Source organism: Oncorhynchus nerka, linkage group LG18, assembly GCF_034236695.1.
Source record: "Oncorhynchus nerka isolate Pitt River linkage group LG18, Oner_Uvic_2.0, whole genome shotgun sequence".
NCBI classification, from domain to species: domain Eukaryota; kingdom Metazoa; phylum Chordata; class Actinopteri; order Salmoniformes; family Salmonidae; genus Oncorhynchus; species Oncorhynchus nerka.
In genome coordinates, this window is record NC_088413.1 from 47,937,748 (window position 1) to 47,957,714 (window position 19,967).

General features: G+C 42.4%; 2 protein-coding genes across 2 annotated transcripts in view; one reads left to right on the top strand and one right to left on the bottom strand.

Annotated features, from left to right (window-relative positions):
- The window catches only part of kiaa0586 (KIAA0586 ortholog), a 129,402-nt gene extending 115,878 nt beyond the window's left edge, over positions 1 to 13,524 (bottom strand). Inside the window, 8 exon segments of the mRNA XM_029687723.2 lie at positions 6,861 to 7,043; positions 8,505 to 8,691; positions 8,999 to 9,208; positions 9,381 to 9,543; positions 9,696 to 9,765; positions 10,570 to 10,633; positions 12,359 to 12,417; positions 12,540 to 13,524. Coding sequence (XP_029543583.2) covers positions 6,861 to 7,043; positions 8,505 to 8,691; positions 8,999 to 9,208; positions 9,381 to 9,543; positions 9,696 to 9,765; positions 10,570 to 10,633; positions 12,359 to 12,417; positions 12,540 to 12,870 — 1,267 coding nt within the window. The 5' untranslated portion in view covers positions 12,871 to 13,524.
- Positions 13,525 to 13,715: 191 nt separating this feature from the next.
- timm9 (translocase of inner mitochondrial membrane 9 homolog) lies at positions 13,716 to 19,967 on the top strand. Its single transcript, XM_029687727.2, has 4 exons — positions 13,716 to 13,810; positions 14,237 to 14,298; positions 18,182 to 18,277; positions 19,478 to 19,967. Exons 2-4 carry the CDS (start codon positions 14,260 to 14,262, stop codon positions 19,607 to 19,609), a joined length of 267 nt encoding a protein of 88 aa, XP_029543587.1. The 5' UTR covers positions 13,716 to 13,810; positions 14,237 to 14,259; the 3' UTR covers positions 19,610 to 19,967.

A 19,967-nucleotide genomic window follows, 5' to 3' on the forward strand; every position in this document is an offset into this window, starting at 1 on the left:
TTCACATATGGTTTGATGATGTGCTTGAGAAACAAAGGACTATAAATAGCTCATTCTCAAAGAGAGCAGTTTGGCAGCTGGTGAAAAGAAAAATAGAGATAAAAAAAAGAGAAACTGCAAAAGGAGAAGAAATAGCATGGTTGCCATGACAACTGGTTTGGAGGTACTACCAGCAACAAAATGGTGCCACTTCAGACATCTTATGGCATAACATACTAGTCTGACTAACACCTAACAGAGTATGGAACGGCTCTTTGATGTTGTCGGCACAATGCGTCCATAATGAAGGGGGCTGTGTTTCTACTGGTTGGCTCTTCGCTGTGTCTTTCTCACTTAAAACACTCACACACAGCCCCCAAACATTATAACATTTGGATTTTCAAATCAAAAACAATGAGAGGCATCAAACCCCCCCCCCCCCCCAAAAAAAATATTCACAAAAAAATTGGAGAGCACCAATCAAACCCGTCACACAACTTCTGAGTGAATATTGCATTAACAAACTGCCCCCTTTCCAGACCAGTGTCTCACAGCTCTCCCTGCGCTATGAGTCACATGGGTCGAGTCTGCCAGGCTAACAACATCCTCCCTCTCCCTCAAACATGCTCTAACCACTACAATAACCAGTTAGTCACACCAAATATGTGTAGTACATAAAGTACATTCAATCACCGTGTTTGTTATGCCGCAGTGATAGCTCATGAACATTTATGTCCAGCTTGAATCAATTCTAATGGATAGAAATTGCAAGTGATGATAAATCCAAGTGATCTGACAATGAACATTTAAAAATCTGTGAACAGACCGCTATTCGGTACAAATGTTAAATTCCCGTACTCAGTGCATTCCCTTATCACGACTGTGTCCCTCTGACTGCATTACTGGCTTTAATAGGGAGGCTGGTCAAGTAACACTGTTGTAACACTGTTGGCCAAACAAAGCAAGGGTATCGAGTCAATCTTACAAGACCAATGCATTTCCCAAATGTCTCCCTTCATTTCTGACAGCACCCGCTCACGATCCACCCATACAGACAAACACACACATGGATGATTTCGAAGCCATAATTAACACTCCGCTCACCCCCCACACATCCATCACCATGGATACCAATTCTAGAGAGGGAGGCCTATTCAATTGAGGGGAAGACTGTCCAAGGCTTTCAGACGGCAGTGTCTAGGGTGTAGCAGAGAACTTGGCACTGATCTTTCTCCCCAACATGTAGCACTAGACTGCACACAAATTGCAGTTGAACAGAGGACAGAGGAGGAGGAGGAGCCAGTAATAGTCCTTGTGGTGAATGACACAATGACCAGAATAGTAGTTATATGACCTTTCTGAAGGTACGGTTGTTGTCAGTGTGCACTCATTCAAAATGGCTGAGTGTATATACACACTATCAACAAGAACTATATTTGTTCAACCCTGGTGATCTTCATAGGTGTCTTGAAGTTGACTTGCTTGCTGCAACATCTATATGTGAAACATCAATTACCTCCACATCAACAAAAAGGCACATCTATTCAGATGTTAAGTCCCCTATATGGGGAACTTTGAGCGGTTCTGGACCAGTTCCGACTGACATTTTGGTGCACAAAGCGCTCTATGAGCGCCGTAGGGTCCCGTGCCTTATCGTGCTAGAAAGACCCATCTGTCTGCCCTCCGCTTCCACTCTGTCAGCGGAACCGACTTGAAGTGTCAGGTTTCACACCCCACATTTGCATAGGGAGTGACGTGTCACATGTTCTGGTTTATCCAGGCAAAGAATACATTTGCTCTTCCTCTGAACAACAGAGCTCAGCCTGTGAGATGTCATATGAAAGTTGACAGTCTAGAGAATCCAACCGTTGTAGTTTCATCTTGCTGTGATATTCTCAGCATGATTTAGAGCTCTCAACATGGAGAAAAAAAACAATAGTTTCATAGAATTATAACAAGACTACTTTCTCTTGGTCTCAGACGGACAAAATCACTGTGCTTAAAGCTGAAGTTGCAACGAGACACCATTTGAATGGACGTTTAGGAGAAAAATTCTCTGTCTTCAGTTATATGAAATAGAGTCAATATTGTACTACACTGCTTGCGTCGCATGCGTTGCAAAATAAATGTACACATACATGTTATTCAATCATTGCATCCACACTGCTTGCGGGAATCAGTGAGCATCTGTGTGGCCAGGCACTAAAATAGAAATTGGTTCTATTTGTGACGCTCGACAAGTCCGGCCTCTCCCATCTCCTCATTGGTTTTTAGGAGCATATACCCACATGGGTGATTGAAAGATGAACTTAGGTCCACACTCCAGTAGGTTGTAGAAATGCTGTAAAGTTGGTTGCCAACCGCCATATAAAGTCCAAAGAGGAAAAAGAAGCCTTAAGGAAGGAGGAGAGATGACGAGAAACTAATTCGGTTCACCGTTTTATCTGTGGATTAATTGTCGGAGTTGAGGACCTTGTGCATTTCAGGTAAAATAACAACCCAATGTTTATATACCAGCAACAGCAAGCTAGCTAGCTAAATAGCCATAAATGTTTAATGATTTTTGACCTGTCCCCAAATGAATAATTGGTTCAGAGGTTGTTTTGATATTTCAACCTGCGTGTCCTGATCCCTTCTGGTGCGAGTGAACAAAATCAACGTGCGCGCGTCCGGTTTGGTCACCATGGAAGTATGGTCATATGTATTATGCAGTTATAAGAAAGGTGAAATCTTATAGTAAGTCGTTTATAATTTAAATGTTACTATATTTCGAAAGAATTTCAGTAATTTCAGGCCCCATTGCCCAACTTTTGTTGAATAGGGGGGAAAAAATTGTATTGTACTATATACTTGAGTTTGTGTCTTCAAAAGTGAGTACACCTCAGCCATTTATAACTATTTTTACCAGAAAGGTGAGTTCCAGACCTTTCTGAAACTATGCAACGTGTTCATTTAGGTGGAAATCTAAATTTTGCCCTATCATTCAACTGGTTAAAAAGCCAACTATTTGTTCACAAAGTATTTCAAGAGTGATGGCTATCAATTGTCAGTTAAGACAGTTAAGAACAAATTCTTATTTACAATGACAGCCTACTCCGGCAAAACCCGGACGAAGCAGGGCCAATTGTGCGCCAACCTATGGGACTCCCAATCACGGCCAGATGTGATACAGCCTGGATTCGAACAAAGGACTGTAGTAATGCCTCTTGCACTGAGATGCAGTGCCTTAGACCGCTGCGCCACTCGGGAGCCCTAAAATTAAATCAATAAACTGAAGCACTGAAGGGCGCAGTCTGCCTTTCTGTCTGTTTGTCTATACTTACACAGCCGTGCACCAGCCATTGTTTTCACCTGAATGGTTTCACCCTTAAATGAGTTTTACACCAAGAGAGAGGAGCAGGACCTAATCTTCCCATGCAACTGAATGGATATTGGCAGCCAGTACAATATAACAGCAGTACAGAGTTAATATACTGTACAAAAATATAAATGCAACAATTTCAGAGATTCATATAAGGACATCAGTCAATAGAAATACATGAATTAGGCCCTAATCTATGGATTTCACATCAAAGGGCATACAGATATACATCTGTTGGTCACAGACACCTTCAAAAAAAACATTTGCCTCACAATGGACTTCAGGATCTCGTCACGGTATCTCTGTGTATTCAAATTGCCATTGATAAAATGCAATTGTGTTCGTTGTCCATAGCTTATGCCTGCCCATACCATAACCCCATCCCACCATAGGGCACTCTGTTCAGAACGTTGACATGAACAAACCGCTCGCCCAAACGACACCATAAACGTACGTGGGCTACCGTTGTGAGCCCAGTTGAACATACTGTCAAATTATCTTAAATGATGTTGGAGGTGGCTTATGGTAGAGAAATTAACATTCAAGTCTCTGGCAACAGCTCTGGTGGACATTCCCGTAGTCAGCATGCCAATTGGAAGCTCCAACAGACATCTATGGCGTTGTGAGTGGCCTGTTATTGTCCCCAGCACAAGGTGCACCTGTGGAATGATCATGCTGTATAATCAGCTTCTGGATATGTCACACCTGTCAGGTGGATGGACTATCTTGGCAAAGGAGAAATGTTCACTAACAGGGATGTAAACAAATTTGTGTAAAACATTAGAAAAATATGCTTTTTGTGCGTATGGAACATTTCTGGGATCTTTTGTTTCAGCTCATGAAACATGGGATCAACACTTTACATGAGTTTATATTTTTGTTCAGTATATATTTATGCGGTGCGACCCTTTCCCCTCAATAATACCACCATGTTCCGCCTACACTGTTAAAATGTGGCCTTAGTCAATGGTGCTTTGTATGGATGTAATTCACATCTCCAGTGATCAGGAGGAGGCTGCATGCCAAGACTTGTGGCTGGGGAGACCAAGCAGGGCCCAGCGGCCATTGTAATAATTCAAAGTAGTCTTGGTGCTCGGCCAACAGAGACAAACACAGGGAGATTAAGTACGATTATCACAAAACCAAGACGGAGACGCGACGGACCGCCAAAACATGAGCTGCATGTATGGTATGTATTTATCATTGTATCACACAACCTGTCCAAACAATATGTTCATAAGTCAGCCGTAGGTCTACTTGTAATGAATGCTTAACATTGACAGACAATAATTCCAAAACACACAGTGCAGTCTGGCTCGTTGTACAAAGCGCAGGTTTTCAATTCAGTGGGTAACATTTGAGATATATTCTGGAATGCAGATACTGACATTACAACAAGTGTTGACCTAACTGCAGTATTGTGTAGAAAATGACCAAATGGAAATGTGTTGAGTTGGCATCGACATAAAATTATTAATGACATTCTTGTAAATAACGAGACCTTGTCAAACAGAGGAGTACAGAAGGCATCTGGTTATTTGTTGAATGAACCGAGGTTGAAAGTAACAGTTGTTTTCCTATTCCATCTAGGCCTGTCCCAGAGGGAAAAAAATATTGCTCGACCAAGAGTCGTCTGTTCTTTCTACCAATCGATTGGTTTAAAACGTTCAAACATGTATTTTTTCCATATATAGACACATCCTATGTGTTTTAATCAAATCAACTACATGCACTGAGCTTGTCTGATGCTTTAAGCAAACTGTTTGATGACATTAAGACACACAAACGGACTAAAGCGTCCGACCAGCAATTGATTTGATTGTGCCGGTCCAGAGCCTGACCTATAGCCTATCATAATCACATCAATAAAGTGGTTATAACAAACGCTGAACACCATAGTGCGTGACAGCAAAATGGAAAGACAAAAAAAACAACAACACCGCATCGATTTGTGAATGCATTTTCAGAAGTATTTTTTGTTTACGCCTACTATTCAATGGCCGCATTGTTATTTTTAAACTAAAATGCTCGATTGCATTTGAAATCATGAATAACTCGTATGCTGTTTTTTTATTACAGCATTTTTGATACAGCAGCCTAGATAAGTATTAAAATATAGGCTTACGTAAACAGGATGTGCTCTTAGGCCTACAGCTCTATTGTGGATATACAAGGCTGCTTTACTAAGCCTATTCATGATAATGACATGACTTATTATTATAATGACGATCATAATAACAATAAGGAGACCAAGGAAAGAAATTGGGTTATCATCATTATTATAAACATAATTTTTCGGACAAGTTGGAACAGTGTAAACACTAAATAAATGATAAATAATGCCAGAGGCTGGTCTAACAAAAAACCTAAAGCCTTTATTACAGCATAGGAAAGATTAAAAACAGACAATTTTGTGAAATTATTTATCTGACACGTGGGTTTCTTGAGGCTTGCCGTTTACGGAATCAGTAGGCTATTAAACAAACACTCAAACAGGCAACAGAAGCAGGATCTGTTTTATTTCTGTATATATTTATATATATATATGGATGATTTATAAAGCCAGGCACATTTATCAGTTAGGCTGTTGATTATTAACTAAGTTTTGGTTTCCTCTCTACTCACTTTTCTTAGACAATAAGGCACGGGTTTTTTTCTAGTCTCCTCATTCTGCTGCTGCCTCCGCCGCATTGTTCTCAACACCAATATGCTGGTTAACTTTGCTATTATGCACATAGCAACATGGTCTAGGAAAAGGCGCCAATTCAACAGCGCACTGATGCGTTTCAGAACCGCGGACAGCGACCACTATCCAACGCGGGAGAAAGCGCATTTGTTATAAAATAATATTATTTTTATTAGTGTTGCAACAATGTTCTTATGTAATATAACCATATACAATTTCAGTAGCACATGTCTTAGGGTGATGGACTGTGCCATCCCCACATCTTCCACAATGGATCAGTCCACTCAGACAGGCGCCAATCAGACAGTTGTCTTGTACACCATGATTTTAAAAGTTATAAAATGTGCTGCTGCTCGACTAAAGAAACTTTGGTCGACCATCAGCCGAAATATCATACAAACAATCGGCAAATGGGGTGAGCCCTAATTCCATCTCATCAAGGGGTGACAAAGATAAATAGCCATCACAGAAATCAACAAAGACAGGAAAAAACACAGTGACATTAAAGCCTATGATCAAACCCTGTTTTCAGAGTTTTGGAATACACTGCCTTTTTCAAATCTCCTGCAGAAAGAAGCCTGTTCTTCCTAAAGAGCCAGAAGGTTGGAGTGACGCTACTGCCACCAAGAGGTGGAAATATAAAGGACTTGCATCTGACAAGAAATCCATAGAAACCCATGGGTACATCCAAAATGGCATCATATTCCCTATATAGCGCACTACTTTTGACCTGGACCCATAAGGCTCAGCTCAAAAGAAGTGCACTATATGGGGAATTGGATGCCATTCCAGACAGCCCATGACTTAACAGGTGCAGAGACACTGATGACTAACCTTGCTGTGCTGTGCGAGGTGTTTTCTGTGTCCTGTAGCTGTGCTGCTGTGTAGCGCTCTGTGTGTTCCGGACGTTGGTGGTGTTCCAGCGCGTAGGCTTTGGGATGACCCTGCGAGGAGCTGGGGTCTCCAGAGGGCTCTTACCCTCTCCTCCCCTCTGCTGGCTAGATGGGTCTGGAGATGCTTCAGAAGAAGAGGAGATACAAAGCAGATGACATACAGTACCAGTCAAAAGTTTGGACACACCTACCTCATTCAAGGGTTTTTCTTTATTTTTACTAGTTACTACATTGTAGAATAATAGTGAAGACATCAAAACTATGAAATAGCATATATGGAATCATGTACTAACCACAAAAAAAGTGTTAAACAGATCAAAATATATGTTAGATTCTTCAAAGTAGCCACCCTTTGCCTTGATGACAGTTTTGCACACTCATGGCATTCTCTCAACCAGCTTCATGAGGTAGTCACCTGGAATGCATTTCAATTAACAGGTTTGCCTTCTTAAAAGTACATTTGAGCCAATCGGTTCTGTTGTGATAAGGTAAGGAAGGTATACAGAAGATAGCCCTATTTGGTAAAAGACCAAGTCCATATTATAGCAAGCTCAAATAAGCAAAGAGAAACACAAGTCCATCATTACTTTAAGACACGAAGGCCAGTCAAAGCAAAAATTTCAAGAACTTTGAAAGTTTCTTCAAGTGCAGTCACAAAAACCATCAAGCGCGATGATGAAACTGTCTCTCATGAGGACCACCACAGGAAAGACCCAGAGTTACCTCTGCTGCAGAGGATAAGCTCATTAGAGTTACCAGCCTAGGAAGTTGCAGCCCAAATAAATGCTTGAGTAACACACATCTCAACATCAACTGTTCAGAGAAAACTGCGTGAATCAGGCCTTCGTGGTCAAATTGGTGCAAAGAAATCACTACTAAGGGACATCAAAAGAAAAAGAAACATGCTTGGGCCAAGAAACACAAGCAATGGACATTAGACCGGTGGAAATCTGTCCTTTGGACTGATGAGTACAAATTTGAGGTTTTTGTTTCCAACTGCCGGATCTTTGTGAGATGCAGAGTAGGTAAAAGCATGTGTGGTTCCCACCGTGAGGCATGGAGGAGGTGGTGTGATGGTGTGGGGATGCTTTGGTGATGACACTGTCAGTGATTTATTTTGATTTGCTTAACACTGTTTTGGTTATGACATGCTTCCATTTTTGCAAAAGAAAATTAAATTCACTGCTCAACTGAGAGACCAAACAGATAATTAGTCACACTATTATTGCACACAGAGTGAGTCCATGCAACGTATGAAGAAAATGTTTACTCCTAAATGTATTTAGGCTTGCCATAAAAAAGGGGTAGAACATTTATTGAACTCAAGACATTTAAAACTTTTAATTTGCCATTAATTTGTTACAATTTCAAAAAACATACATCCACTTTTATATAATGGGGTATTGTGTGTAGGGCAGTGACAAAAAAATAATCTACATTTAATACATTTTCAATTCAGGCTACAACACAACAAAATGTGGGGAAAAAAGTAAAGGGGTGTGAATACTTTCTGATGACAGATCTCAATGCCATTCTCATCATTTGTTTCAATGAGGCAACTGACTCAGGAAACGAAGCACCCTACCTGTGGCTGGAACAGCAGGGGAAGAGTCTGCAGCATCAAGGTGGGTAATATGAACGTGACCGGGAAGGTCCTGAAGAAGCCGAGGGTCTGGATGTACAGAGGCAGCCGGGTCAGTGTTCAGCATGGAGGGTGAGGGCACAGGGGCGTGGCCAGTCACTACACTCAGAGCAGAGCCCAGGAGACGGTTCTGAGAGGATGAGAGGGCATGGATGAAGTGGTCAGAACTATTATTGAATGACTAAAAGTAAAAAGAGTTGAGTATAGCGGTGATGAAACATGCAATAGAAAAAGAAGTACACCGAACACCACACTGCTTGAAACACTACAGACATACTCAGACTCTGGGACTGTATAAAGATGTGTACAACTTTAGGGGTCCACATAAATATACTCTTACGTAACTTCATGCAACGATTAGAATGACAGCAACTTATTACTACCTGGAGCACTCAAGTGAAGGCTCAGTGCTCAGTGCTCCTCCTTCCCTACAGTACCTGCAGCTCCATCTGTTGGCTCTGGATACACTCCAGGTGCTGTAGTCTCTGCTGGGTCACGGTATTGAGCTGCTCCTCCAGCTGGGTCACCCTCTCTGATGCTCTGTCCTCTCTGGCCTCCTGAGCCCTGCCCGGGTACCTGTCTGACTCCAGCAGCCTCTGTAGCCCCTCCCACACCTGGGAAACACATGCCTCCATGTCACTCTGAGCCTGGAAAAAGAGAGAAGGACAGAAACAAACCATTAGGCACCCACATTCAGTCCACTAAGCATTTTAGGTAGACTTTGGGGGGTTTGGACTTACAAAAGCTTTCTCAGATGGCATCATAATCTCAGAAGGACATAGAAAAAAATAACACATAACTGCTCTGCTACAACAATACCTTGATGAGTGGTGCTGTGGCAGCAGCTGTGACCACGGCTGCAGTGGAGGCAGCTCCCGTATCCCCTGAGATGCCAGAAACAGGCTGGGGCTCCTGGCTCGATGGTGGCCGCTGTTCCAGTAACTGCACCTTCACCTCTCGCCTCAAGGGGGCAGTCTGGGACCTGAGGAAAACAGTATCAAATGGAGTCCTCATGACTAACGCCTAAAGATTTGGGATGTACAACTGTGTTGCAATGTAGACAAACATTACAAACACAAATACATCTGGCATGTAAAAAGTGAAAATCATCCCACAGCTTTGTGCAATGCTTACCTCTGTCTTAGAGCTGCCAAGATTGCCCCTTTGCCACCAGCAGCATATCGGGATATTAGCAGATCATGGTCTAAGGGACAATCCAAGAGTGGGGTTAGGATACAAAATGGCATAGGGTGAACTCGCAAAGTATTGGGACAGTGACAATATTGTTCGTGTTTACCTCTGTAGTCCAGCACTTTGAATTTGAAATGATACAATTACTATGAGGTGCAGACTGTCAGCTTTAATTTGAGGGTATTTTCATCCCAGTCCCATTCAGTCCCATATTCCTAGCACACAATTATTACATCAAGCTTGTGAATCTACAAACTTGTTGGATGCATTTGCTTTTATTTTGTGCCCAATAGAAAATAATGGTATTTGGAGTTATTTTTTATTGTAAACAAGAATATAACATAATAGAATGTGGATGCTACCATGATTACAGATAATCCTGAATAATGATGAGTGTGAAAGTTAGAAGCACATATCATAGCCCCAAGACAAGCTAACCTCTCACTATTACAATAACAGGGGAGGTTAGCATTTATGATATTAATATCTCTAACTTTCGCACTCATCACTATTCATGATTCATTCCGGGTTATTGGTAATCATAGTAGCATCCACATTAATGTAGAATTGGTTAGAAACATATTCTATTCTTATTTTAAATAAAAGTATCTCCAAATACTCTCAAATTAAAGATCACAGTCTGCACTTTAACCACAGTCATTGTATCATTTCAAATCCAAAGTGCTGGAGTACAGAGCCAAAACAACAAAATCACTGACCCAATACTTTTGGAGCTCATTGTATATTAAGTAGCCAGTAGATAATCAATGACAGCATGCTGTCCAGTACATCACAGGTTTAGCCCAAGGACACTTACCTTTGTCCTCACTGCCCTTAGGTTGAACAGAGGTCGGTGTTTCTTTTCCATCTATACTAGGAACCTGAAATTGGAAATGACACCAGTTTAAAATGTATTATATTAGAATGGGTGACATACTTGTGAGGCACACACTTCTCAGAAAAGAACAAGCTAGAAGACATCTTCTCCTATAGGGCTTTCTCCTATAGAGCTCAATTTTTATGGAACGGTCTGCCTACCCATGTCAGAGACGCAAACTCGGTCTCAACCTTTAAGTCTTTACTGAAGACTCATCTCTTCAGTGGGTCATACGATTGAGTGTAGTCTGGCCCAGGAGTGGGAAGGTGAACGGAAAGGCTCTGGAGCAACGAACCGCCCTAGCTGTCTCTGCCTGGCCGGTTCCCCTCTTTCCACTGGGATTCTCTGTCTCTAACACTATTACAGGGGCTGAGTCACTGGCTTGCTGGGGCTCTCTCATGCCGTCCCTGGAAGGGGTGCGTCACCTGAGTGGGTTGATTCACTGATGTGGTCATCCTGTCTGGGTTGGCGCCCCCCCCTTGGGTTGTGCCATGGCGGAGATCTTTGTGTGCTATACTCAGCCTTGTCTCAGGATGGTAAGTTGGTGGTTGAAGATATCCCTCTAGTGGTGTGGGGCTGTGCTTTGGCAAAGTGGGTGGGGTTATATCCTTCCTGTTTGGCCCTGTCCGGGGGTGTCCTCGGATGGGGCCACAGTGTCTCCTGACCCCTCCTGTCTCAGCCTCCAGTATTTATGCTGCAGTAGTTTATGTGTCGGGGGGCTAGGGTTAGTTTGTTATATCTGGAGTACTTCTCCTGTCCTATTCAGTGTCCTGTGTGAATCTAAGTGTGCGTTCTCTAATTCTCTCCTTCTCTCTTTCTCTCTCTCGGAGGAGCTGAGCCCTAGGACCGTGCCCCAGGACTACCTGACATGATGACTCCTTGCTGTCCCCAGTCCACCTGGCTGTGCTGCTGCTCCAGTTTCAACTGTTCTGCCTTATTATTATTATTTGACCATGCTGGTCATTTATGAACATTTGAACATCTTGGCCATGTTCTGTTATAATCTCCACCCGGCACAGCCAGAAGAGGACTGGCCACCCCACATATGGTCTCTCTAATTCTCTCTTTCTTTCTCTCTCTCGGAGGACCTGAGCCCTAGGACCATGCCCCAGGACTACCTGACATGATGACTCCTTGCTGTCCCCAGTCCACCTGGCTGTGCTGCTGCTCCAGTTTCAACTGTTCTGCCTTATTATTATTATTTGACCATGCTGGTCATTTATGAACATTTGAACATCTTGGCCATGTTCTGTTATAATCTCCACCCGGCACAGCCAGAAGAGGACTGGCCACCCCACATATGGTCTCTCTAATTCTCTCTTTCTTTCTCTCTCTCGGAGGACCTGAGCCCTAGGACCATGCCCCAGGACTACCTGACATGATGACTCCTTGCTGTCCCCAGTCCACCTGACCGTGCTGCTGCTCCAGTTTCAACTGTTCTGCCTTATTATTATTCGACCATCCTGGTCATTTATGAACATTTGAACATCTTGGCCATGTTCTGTTATAATCTCCACCCGGCACAGCCAGAAGAGGACTGGCCACCCCACATAGCCTGGTTCCTCTCTAGGTTTCTTCCTAGGTTTTGGCCTTTCTAGGGAGTTTTTCCTAGCCACCGTGCTTCTACACCTGCATTGCTTGCTGTTTGGGGTTTTAGGTTGGGTTTCTGTACAGCACTTTGAGATATTAGCTGATGTACGAAGGGCTATATAAATAAATTTGATCTTACTTGGGACTCGTTTTGCGGGACTCTTTTTATCGGACTCTTTTTGCGTGCTTTCGTTCCCTCTGGAAAAGACAACATGGGAAGAGCAAAATGTTGGTCAGACTGAAATCAATGGCATATACAACTGCAATACAATATAACAGTTTCACTGGCCTTATAACAGGTGTGGGTTTACTAAGCCTACCAGAGGGTGAAACTGATGGCAGGTTTGCTTGCAGGGCAGGAGGCACATGCCTGTGCTCTTGTTTCCTTGCTTGTCTTTGCTTTTCGATCTTTGGTGGCTCGTCAAGAAGAGAGGACTTCTTCACTGTTATCTTTACATTGTCTGTTTTATTAGATACGGTGGACAACGACCCCAAATCCCTCTGCCCGTCATAGCTCCGCTCAGGAAAGTGAATCTTTGTTGCACGAATCAAGACGTCTCCAGCATCAGAACTTGAAGTGGATTCATCAAGGTTTATATTCCTTGCAAAGTTCAGAAGTTCATTTGATCGGCTCAGAAGAGTATGAGCCATATCTAATCGACTCTGACGCTCAGTTGATTATCTAGTAGCGAGCACTGCAGCAGAGTAGAGTATGATAGCTAGTATGCTCAACACCAGACCCGATCAGGCGTTACACATAACATAGGTGTTATTAACCGTGGGAGTTGATATAGATAAATAAACAACCACTGTCGTCATTTTCCTTAGGAAGTCGAACATTCAAATATCCCGCTTCACGCTTGTTTAATGACGACTTTATGCTAACAGTAGCTAGCTACTAACGTTAGCTGGCTAACACATCTAAACAGTTGAAAGCACAACGCGACAAAACTCAATAGGAAGTAGCTAGCTAGACCTATGTAATTTTGAACAAACTGAATTCGTTGCAACCCGAGGTCAGAATCGAACGATACATAATAGCTTCACCATTGCTAGCTAACGATGGAAAATATGAAAACACAGCAACTGTTGCTGACAACAATAACTTCCGGTCAACGACCAATCCTCTCTCCGCGAGAAATATCGCCATCATCTGCTGGGCATGATAGGGACTCCATGGATGAGGAAACATTAATCAAAAGAGAACATATATTAATCAAATATTAAATAATTAAAAGTATTTGGTTGACCATTAGTTATATTAGATAAAAGGTGGGCTAGCGAACAACAGGATAATGAGGTACAGAATATTTTAATTACCTCGTGTTACACCGGAGTGTTTATGTAGTGACACAAAATTCATCTTAATTTGACATTTCGGTTATTATTTTCGACAATTTACTTTTCGATTTTGAGTTCCATACATATCCCCACGAACGTATACAATATTTAATATTATCCTAGAATTATTTGTTTGTTTTAAAAACGGTTTTTAATTTCCAATATCTGGCCTTTCAAGCCTCTCAAAACTGTTGGTGCCGCAGCCACTGCAGTCCCCTTTTCACAACGTCACATGTCCTTCGGAATCTGGGTGGGTGAATTACTTTTTTTTGCTGTGTTAAAGAAAATGTGATTTATTATGCATTTTGTGCACACAACTTGATATCAAAATATATGTAATGTCTTCAAATGCTTCACTTGACCTTCAGAACTGCGCTATATAGTTAGCCTGTTAGGGACCTTTTAACGTTAGCTGTCCACTAAGCTAGCTAGCTAGCTAACTAACACAAGGCTTAAACTATGTAGTAGCTAGCTATGGAATGATCAGTTATGAATTCATGGTCAGGTGTCATATATAGCTAATCAACTAATACTCTGTAGCTATCTTGGTAATTCAGTACTCCCTTTTCCTAGCTAGTTATAACTAGTGAACGGACATCATAGCTACATAACAATGGATAGGGCTAGGGCTGTCATTCAATCGATTACATTCATGGGTGTAACTTTAATCCAACAGAAATATCGTCCATTTGAACCACAATGTCTATCCAGGTGACAGAAGCGGACCAGGTTAAACAGGTATGTAAATTGAGGATACTCGCACCCCAGTGGAGACTGGTGACTTGAAAAATTGAGGAGGATGGGAGACTCACGGTATTTTTCAAATTCATCAAAGACGAATTATTTTAACCTAAAGCATTTAATAAACACATTTATAGTACAGTATTATGGGGAAGGGGGATGAGAGGGCTACTTAAACAGTGTTGGAAAGGGATCACAGCAGTGATTGAATGAGGGTATGAGGCATGAGTTGAGGTGTTCAGAGGCTTGACCAGTGCAGGACACGATTTTACTGGGAAGACAAAAAACAATAACAAGACACTACACAGTTAGACAAGAGCTAAGAATGAGTTAGTCCAAGCAAGGAGTAAAATTGTTGATGTGTAATAATGTGATTGTGTAAGTGATTGACTACATACAGTAATGAGAGAAAAGTGATAGGGGTACTCGCAGTGCTTGGAAGGGAAACATTCAACGTGCCAGTGGATGAGAGGGCACATGAGACGCTGTGGCTTCTGTTCATGTCAGGAGAAAGTTGACAATGGTAGTGGAGTGGAGTAGTCATCACCTCTTAATCAGAGAACAGGAGGGGAGTTGGCTGTAAATACAAATAGCAGATACATTCCGTTACAGCTGCGCCATTGTAGGTTTGGATGACGAGTTTCTCTATGAAGTTAAACTCCGACATCTCAAAATTCACAAAGTCAAACACAGACTGTGCATACTGCCCACTTGACACATCAAAGTATCCCCAGAAATGTTCCTGAATAAAGCCCTGATCATCCACATACCTGACGATAACTGACAACTGCAAGCAGACTGGTGGCACCATAGGTTCCAGAGAGGTGGGGCAATTTTACCCCCTGGGGCCTGGAGTTTTTCCTTATATAGTAACCTAACTAGGAAAACTCTGGACCCTATAAGGTGTGATCCGTTGTTAAAAGGTTGTATATGGGCTATAAAGGGACCCGTTTTTCATATTCAAATCACATCGCTTTAACTCCTGAAAAAAAACTCCTGGCCCTTGGGGGGGATGAAAACCCTCTCAAACTGCAGCTACCTTGTATTTGTTCATATAAATTATATTTCGACTAGATTTGGAGGGGGATTTCCTCTACCCAGACACATAGACAATAGAACTCACAGGGCTGAGCTTTCTTTATGCATGTTTGCATCATGCAGGCCTATGCAACTGTAGGCCTTGTACATTTTTTTTAATGACTCACATCTGCTATCACTATTATGTTGATTGATTCATTCCAGGTAATAATTTTGGATTAAAAACGTATAGGCAGCCTAGCCAGCCAAATTTGGAATATAATCCAAATTTGATCACATTCACATTTTCTCCTGACACAAATGGACTATAAATACATAACGTTACCAATTAGTTTACCTTGACCAGATGGACAGGGCGCATAGGCTGTATGTAGCAGCTCTTATTAGGAGCCTACAGTTGATCAGATGGAAAAATAGTCTTGTTTTCATCCCATACAACATGTCAGATTGGGTGTAGCCTAGGCTGCTGCAACATTTGTCATTTGTTTTTTTTTAGATTGTGTTATCATCTTTGCTAAATAAATACCGGAGGAAAGTGCACAGCCTATTTGAGCGCGCATGAAAAAATGTGCTGCGTCAACCTCTCTAATCTAACTTTTAATGGATTATGTGATGGAAGCTATCAAATCATTCGGAATTGTTTTCGACATCCCAGAAAAGCATGTAAACCATCGTAACGTGCAATTACAGGCGGCTTGATGATAGGCTCCCTGTTAACCAGCTATACATTTGATACCAGTTGGTATTGAGTGCCCTCACCTTTTCATCAGTCATGAAACTGATCTCAGGCAGAGGTCGACCCTCGCTTTTAATTTGCACCTTATCCATGTACCCCAGATAATGAAACGGGTTCTTCAACAAAAAGTCCACAACGTTTTCGGCAGCATTGACCATTCTACCGTTCGGGCGGAGAAAACTGCACACTCGCGCTGGTAGCTAGCTAGCTACTGAAGTTAGTGCAATTTATTTACATTTACCTTGCTAACTGGACACACAAAATTAAGTTCTAAACCCAAGAAGAAAATTATAATATACCTCCTCCATCTCCTGTAATTTAAAAAAATTCGAATTGAATAATGTCCGAAAAATGCTCAACTGTCACTCTTCACTCTTAATCTCTATTCAACAATGTCACCAAACTTCTCAACACAGAACCCCTATAATGCTCTGTGGCACAATCCCAATTCAACACACAAGGTTCATTCTCTGACCATACATCTATTATTGGATGTACAACATGTCAGTTCATACTGCAAAAGCTTTGATTGGTTGGAGGACGTCCTCCGGAAGTGGTCAAAAGTAACAGTCAGTATCTGGTGTGGCCACCAGCTGCATTAAGTACTGCCGTGCATCTCCTCCTCATGGACTGCACCAGATTTGCCCGTTCTTGCTGTGAGATGTTACCCCACTCTTCCACCAAGTGTACCTATGATGCACCTGCAAGTTCCTGGACATTTCTGGGGGGAATGGGCCCTAGCCCTCACCCTCCGTTCCAACAGGTCCCAGACGTGCTCAATGGGATTGAGATCCGGGCTCTTCGCTGGCCATGGCAGAACACTGACATTCCTATCTTGCAGGAAACCACGCACAGAACGAGCAGTATGGCTGGTGGCATTGTCATGCTGGAGGGTCATGTCAGGATGAGCCTGCAGGAAGGGTACCACATGATGGAGGAGGATGTCTCCCCTTTAACGCACAGTGTTGAGATTGCCTGCAATGCTCAGCTCAGTCCGATGATGCTGTGACACACTGCCCCAGACCATGACGGACCCTCCACCTCCAAATCGATCCTGCTCCAGAGTACAGGTCTCGGTGTAACGCTCATTCCTTCGACGATAAACGCAAATCCGTGAAGTGAAGAGCAGTCCTGTCTGGTCTAGCGACAGTGGGTTTGTGACTATAGCGACGTTGTTTCCTGTGACGTCTGGTGAGGACCTGCCTTACAACAGGCCTACAAGCCCTCAGTCCAGCCTCTCTCAGCCTATTGCGGACAGTCTGAGCACTGATGGAGGGGTTGCGCGTTCCTGGTGTAACTCGGTCAGTTGTTGTTACCATCCTGTACCTGTCCCACAGGTGAGATGTTCGGATGTACCGATCCTGTGCAGGTGTTGTTACACGTGGTCTGCCACTGCAAGGACGATCAGCTGTCCGTCCTGTCTCCCTGTAGCGCTGTCTTAGGAGTTTCACAGTACGGACATCTCAATTTATTGCCCTGGCCACATCTGCAGTCTTAATGCCTCCTTGCAGCATGCCTAAGGCACGTTCACGTAGATGAGCAGATACCCTGGGTATTTTTCTTTTGGTGTTTTTCAGAGTCAGTAGAAAGGCCTCTTTTAGTGTCCTAAGTTTCATAACTGTGACCTTAATAAAGCTGTTAGTATCTTAACGGCCGTTCCACAGGTGCATGGTCATTAATTGTTTATGGCTCATTGAACAAGCTTGGGGAACCGTGTTTAAACCCTTTACAATGAAGATCTGTGAAATTATTTGGATTGTTACGAATTATCTTTGAAAGAGAGGGTCCTGAAAGGGGACGTTTATGTCTATGGAAGGGGGTGAGGCCGACCGGCCTCCTAGGTTTTGTAACAAGGACGGCACATAATAATGGCTGGAACAGAGCGGATGGCATTAAACACATGAAAACCATGTGTTTGATGTATTTGATACCATTCCACTAATTCCGCTCCAGTCATTAACACGAGCCCATTCTCCCCAATTAAGGTGCCACCAACCTCCTGTGGTGTGCGTGTATAATGATTGTTATCGTGTGTGTCTCTCTTTTCACAGTCCCCTCTGTTCCATAAGGTGTGTTTTTATCGGTTTAATATGTATGTGTTCACAGTTTAAAGAATTTCTTGGCACCTACAACAAACTCACCGAGAACTGCTTCATGGACTGTGTGAAGGATTTTACCACAAGAGAAGTCAAGTCAGAGGAGGTAGGTTGATTTCCTGCATGTCTTCAAGACTCAGGTGATGTTCCTCTCACACGTTGCTGATGCATGTCAGATCTTATAACGCCTGGATAGGTATTTTATGTATGAGCTAACCGCATTAGTCGCGTTCCCCTGCTCAGACGTTGCATGCATCAACCAATGGTTGCTGTCGGACACCATATTGCTATAACAATATGGTTTGGTTAGCTGATACGCCTGGATAGGTATTTTACATAAGGTCTAGCTCGCATGTTTCAGCAACATCCATATGTATAGGGCAATTCCACGGTAGCAGAATGTATGTCAAACAAAACCAATGATTGCAAAGTTAAACAAACCATAGAACTCTATGCACAATGACTACTTTTTAAAACAATTTCCAAAGAAAATTGTACAAAAACACATTTACTATAAAATAGAATGGTAACAGAATGATGTTTGTGCTGTTACCAAACTTTCTGGATCATGTCCCAAGCTGATTTTGAATGGCATTCAAAATTATATCCTAAATTATATCAGCTTTTCATGATTGTCTTCTTTTTGTAAACCATCATAGAAGGCATTGGGTAGAAGTAAATTAATCCACAAAAAAATTATGTTTTACATGTCTTAAATTATCACGATATCTTGAAGGCCATTCAAACATGATCCAGGAAGTAGGCAGGGCTTTCATACTGTATCTGGTGCCTCATTTGAATGTCCTGGATCTACATTTACTATGTTACTTCTAGTCTATGAGACCAGGCTGCAATGTCATTCAACTTTGTAGCAGATGTCTCTTTCCATTCATCAAATTGCACTGTATGTAGTATTGTGGAATTATTTTGGAGTGGACGAACATGTGCAGGTAGCAGACTGCACAGTCGATGACTTGGCACACAACAATTGGTTGATGCATGCAAGATCTGAGCAGGGGAACACGACCTCATACTTATTACTGAGTAGTAGGCCATATTTCCAAATACTGTCCCGTCATTCGAGGCTCTGTAGTAGGTAATCTCATCCATCAGAAGGTTCTCTCTAGCAATCGAGCTTGGGGACAATGTTAAGTAATGGGTCAAATAGGACATCATTGCTTATCAACAAAATGTTGTCACTGAATGTTGTTCACATTGTACCAGGTTAGCTTCATTAGAGTAGAAGCCTTTGCGGTGGTACAGCAATATTTGGAGAGGTGTGATTGTGTCATTGTTTCCACCTCAGTCCACCTGCTCGGAGAGCTGCCTTCAGAAGTACCTAAAGATGACCCAACGCATCTCCATGCGCTTCCAGGAGTACCACATCCAGCAGAACGAAGCCCTGGCTCAGAAAGCAGGCTTAATAGGACCACGGTAGACAAATTCTGCCCTTTACACGCCAGGAGTCGCCCATCCAGTCTGGTCCCAACTCAATGTGAATCAGTGGATGGCTAACACCAGCCACAAACTTGTCCACCTCCTCTACTTCTTAGGCTGGGGCTGATGACTGCTTGGACACTTTTATCCAGAAAAGCCTGATCATGATGTATGAGATCATGTTGAGTTGCGATCCAGAACATGAGATAAAAATAAAATAGCTACTTTTGTTTTTATTAAAGTCTGATTGTTGAATAAGGTAATGACAATCCTGGGTATTAGTTTGTCTCCTTTATCCTATGATAATGTTTCTGCACCATTCATTAAACTAAATTGTACATTGGCATACTGCTAAATTA

Coding starts and splice junctions, on each gene's coding strand:
- timm9 (XM_029687727.2), top strand. CDS start 14,260: ATGTCTATCCAGGTGACAGAAGCGGACCAGGTTAAACAG. Junction 14,299..18,181: donor AAGCGGACCAGGTTAAACAG/GTATGTAAATTG, acceptor ATGTGTTCACAG/TTTAAAGAATTTCTTGGCAC. Junction 18,278..19,477: donor GAGAAGTCAAGTCAGAGGAG/GTAGGTTGATTT, acceptor TTTCCACCTCAG/TCCACCTGCTCGGAGAGCTG.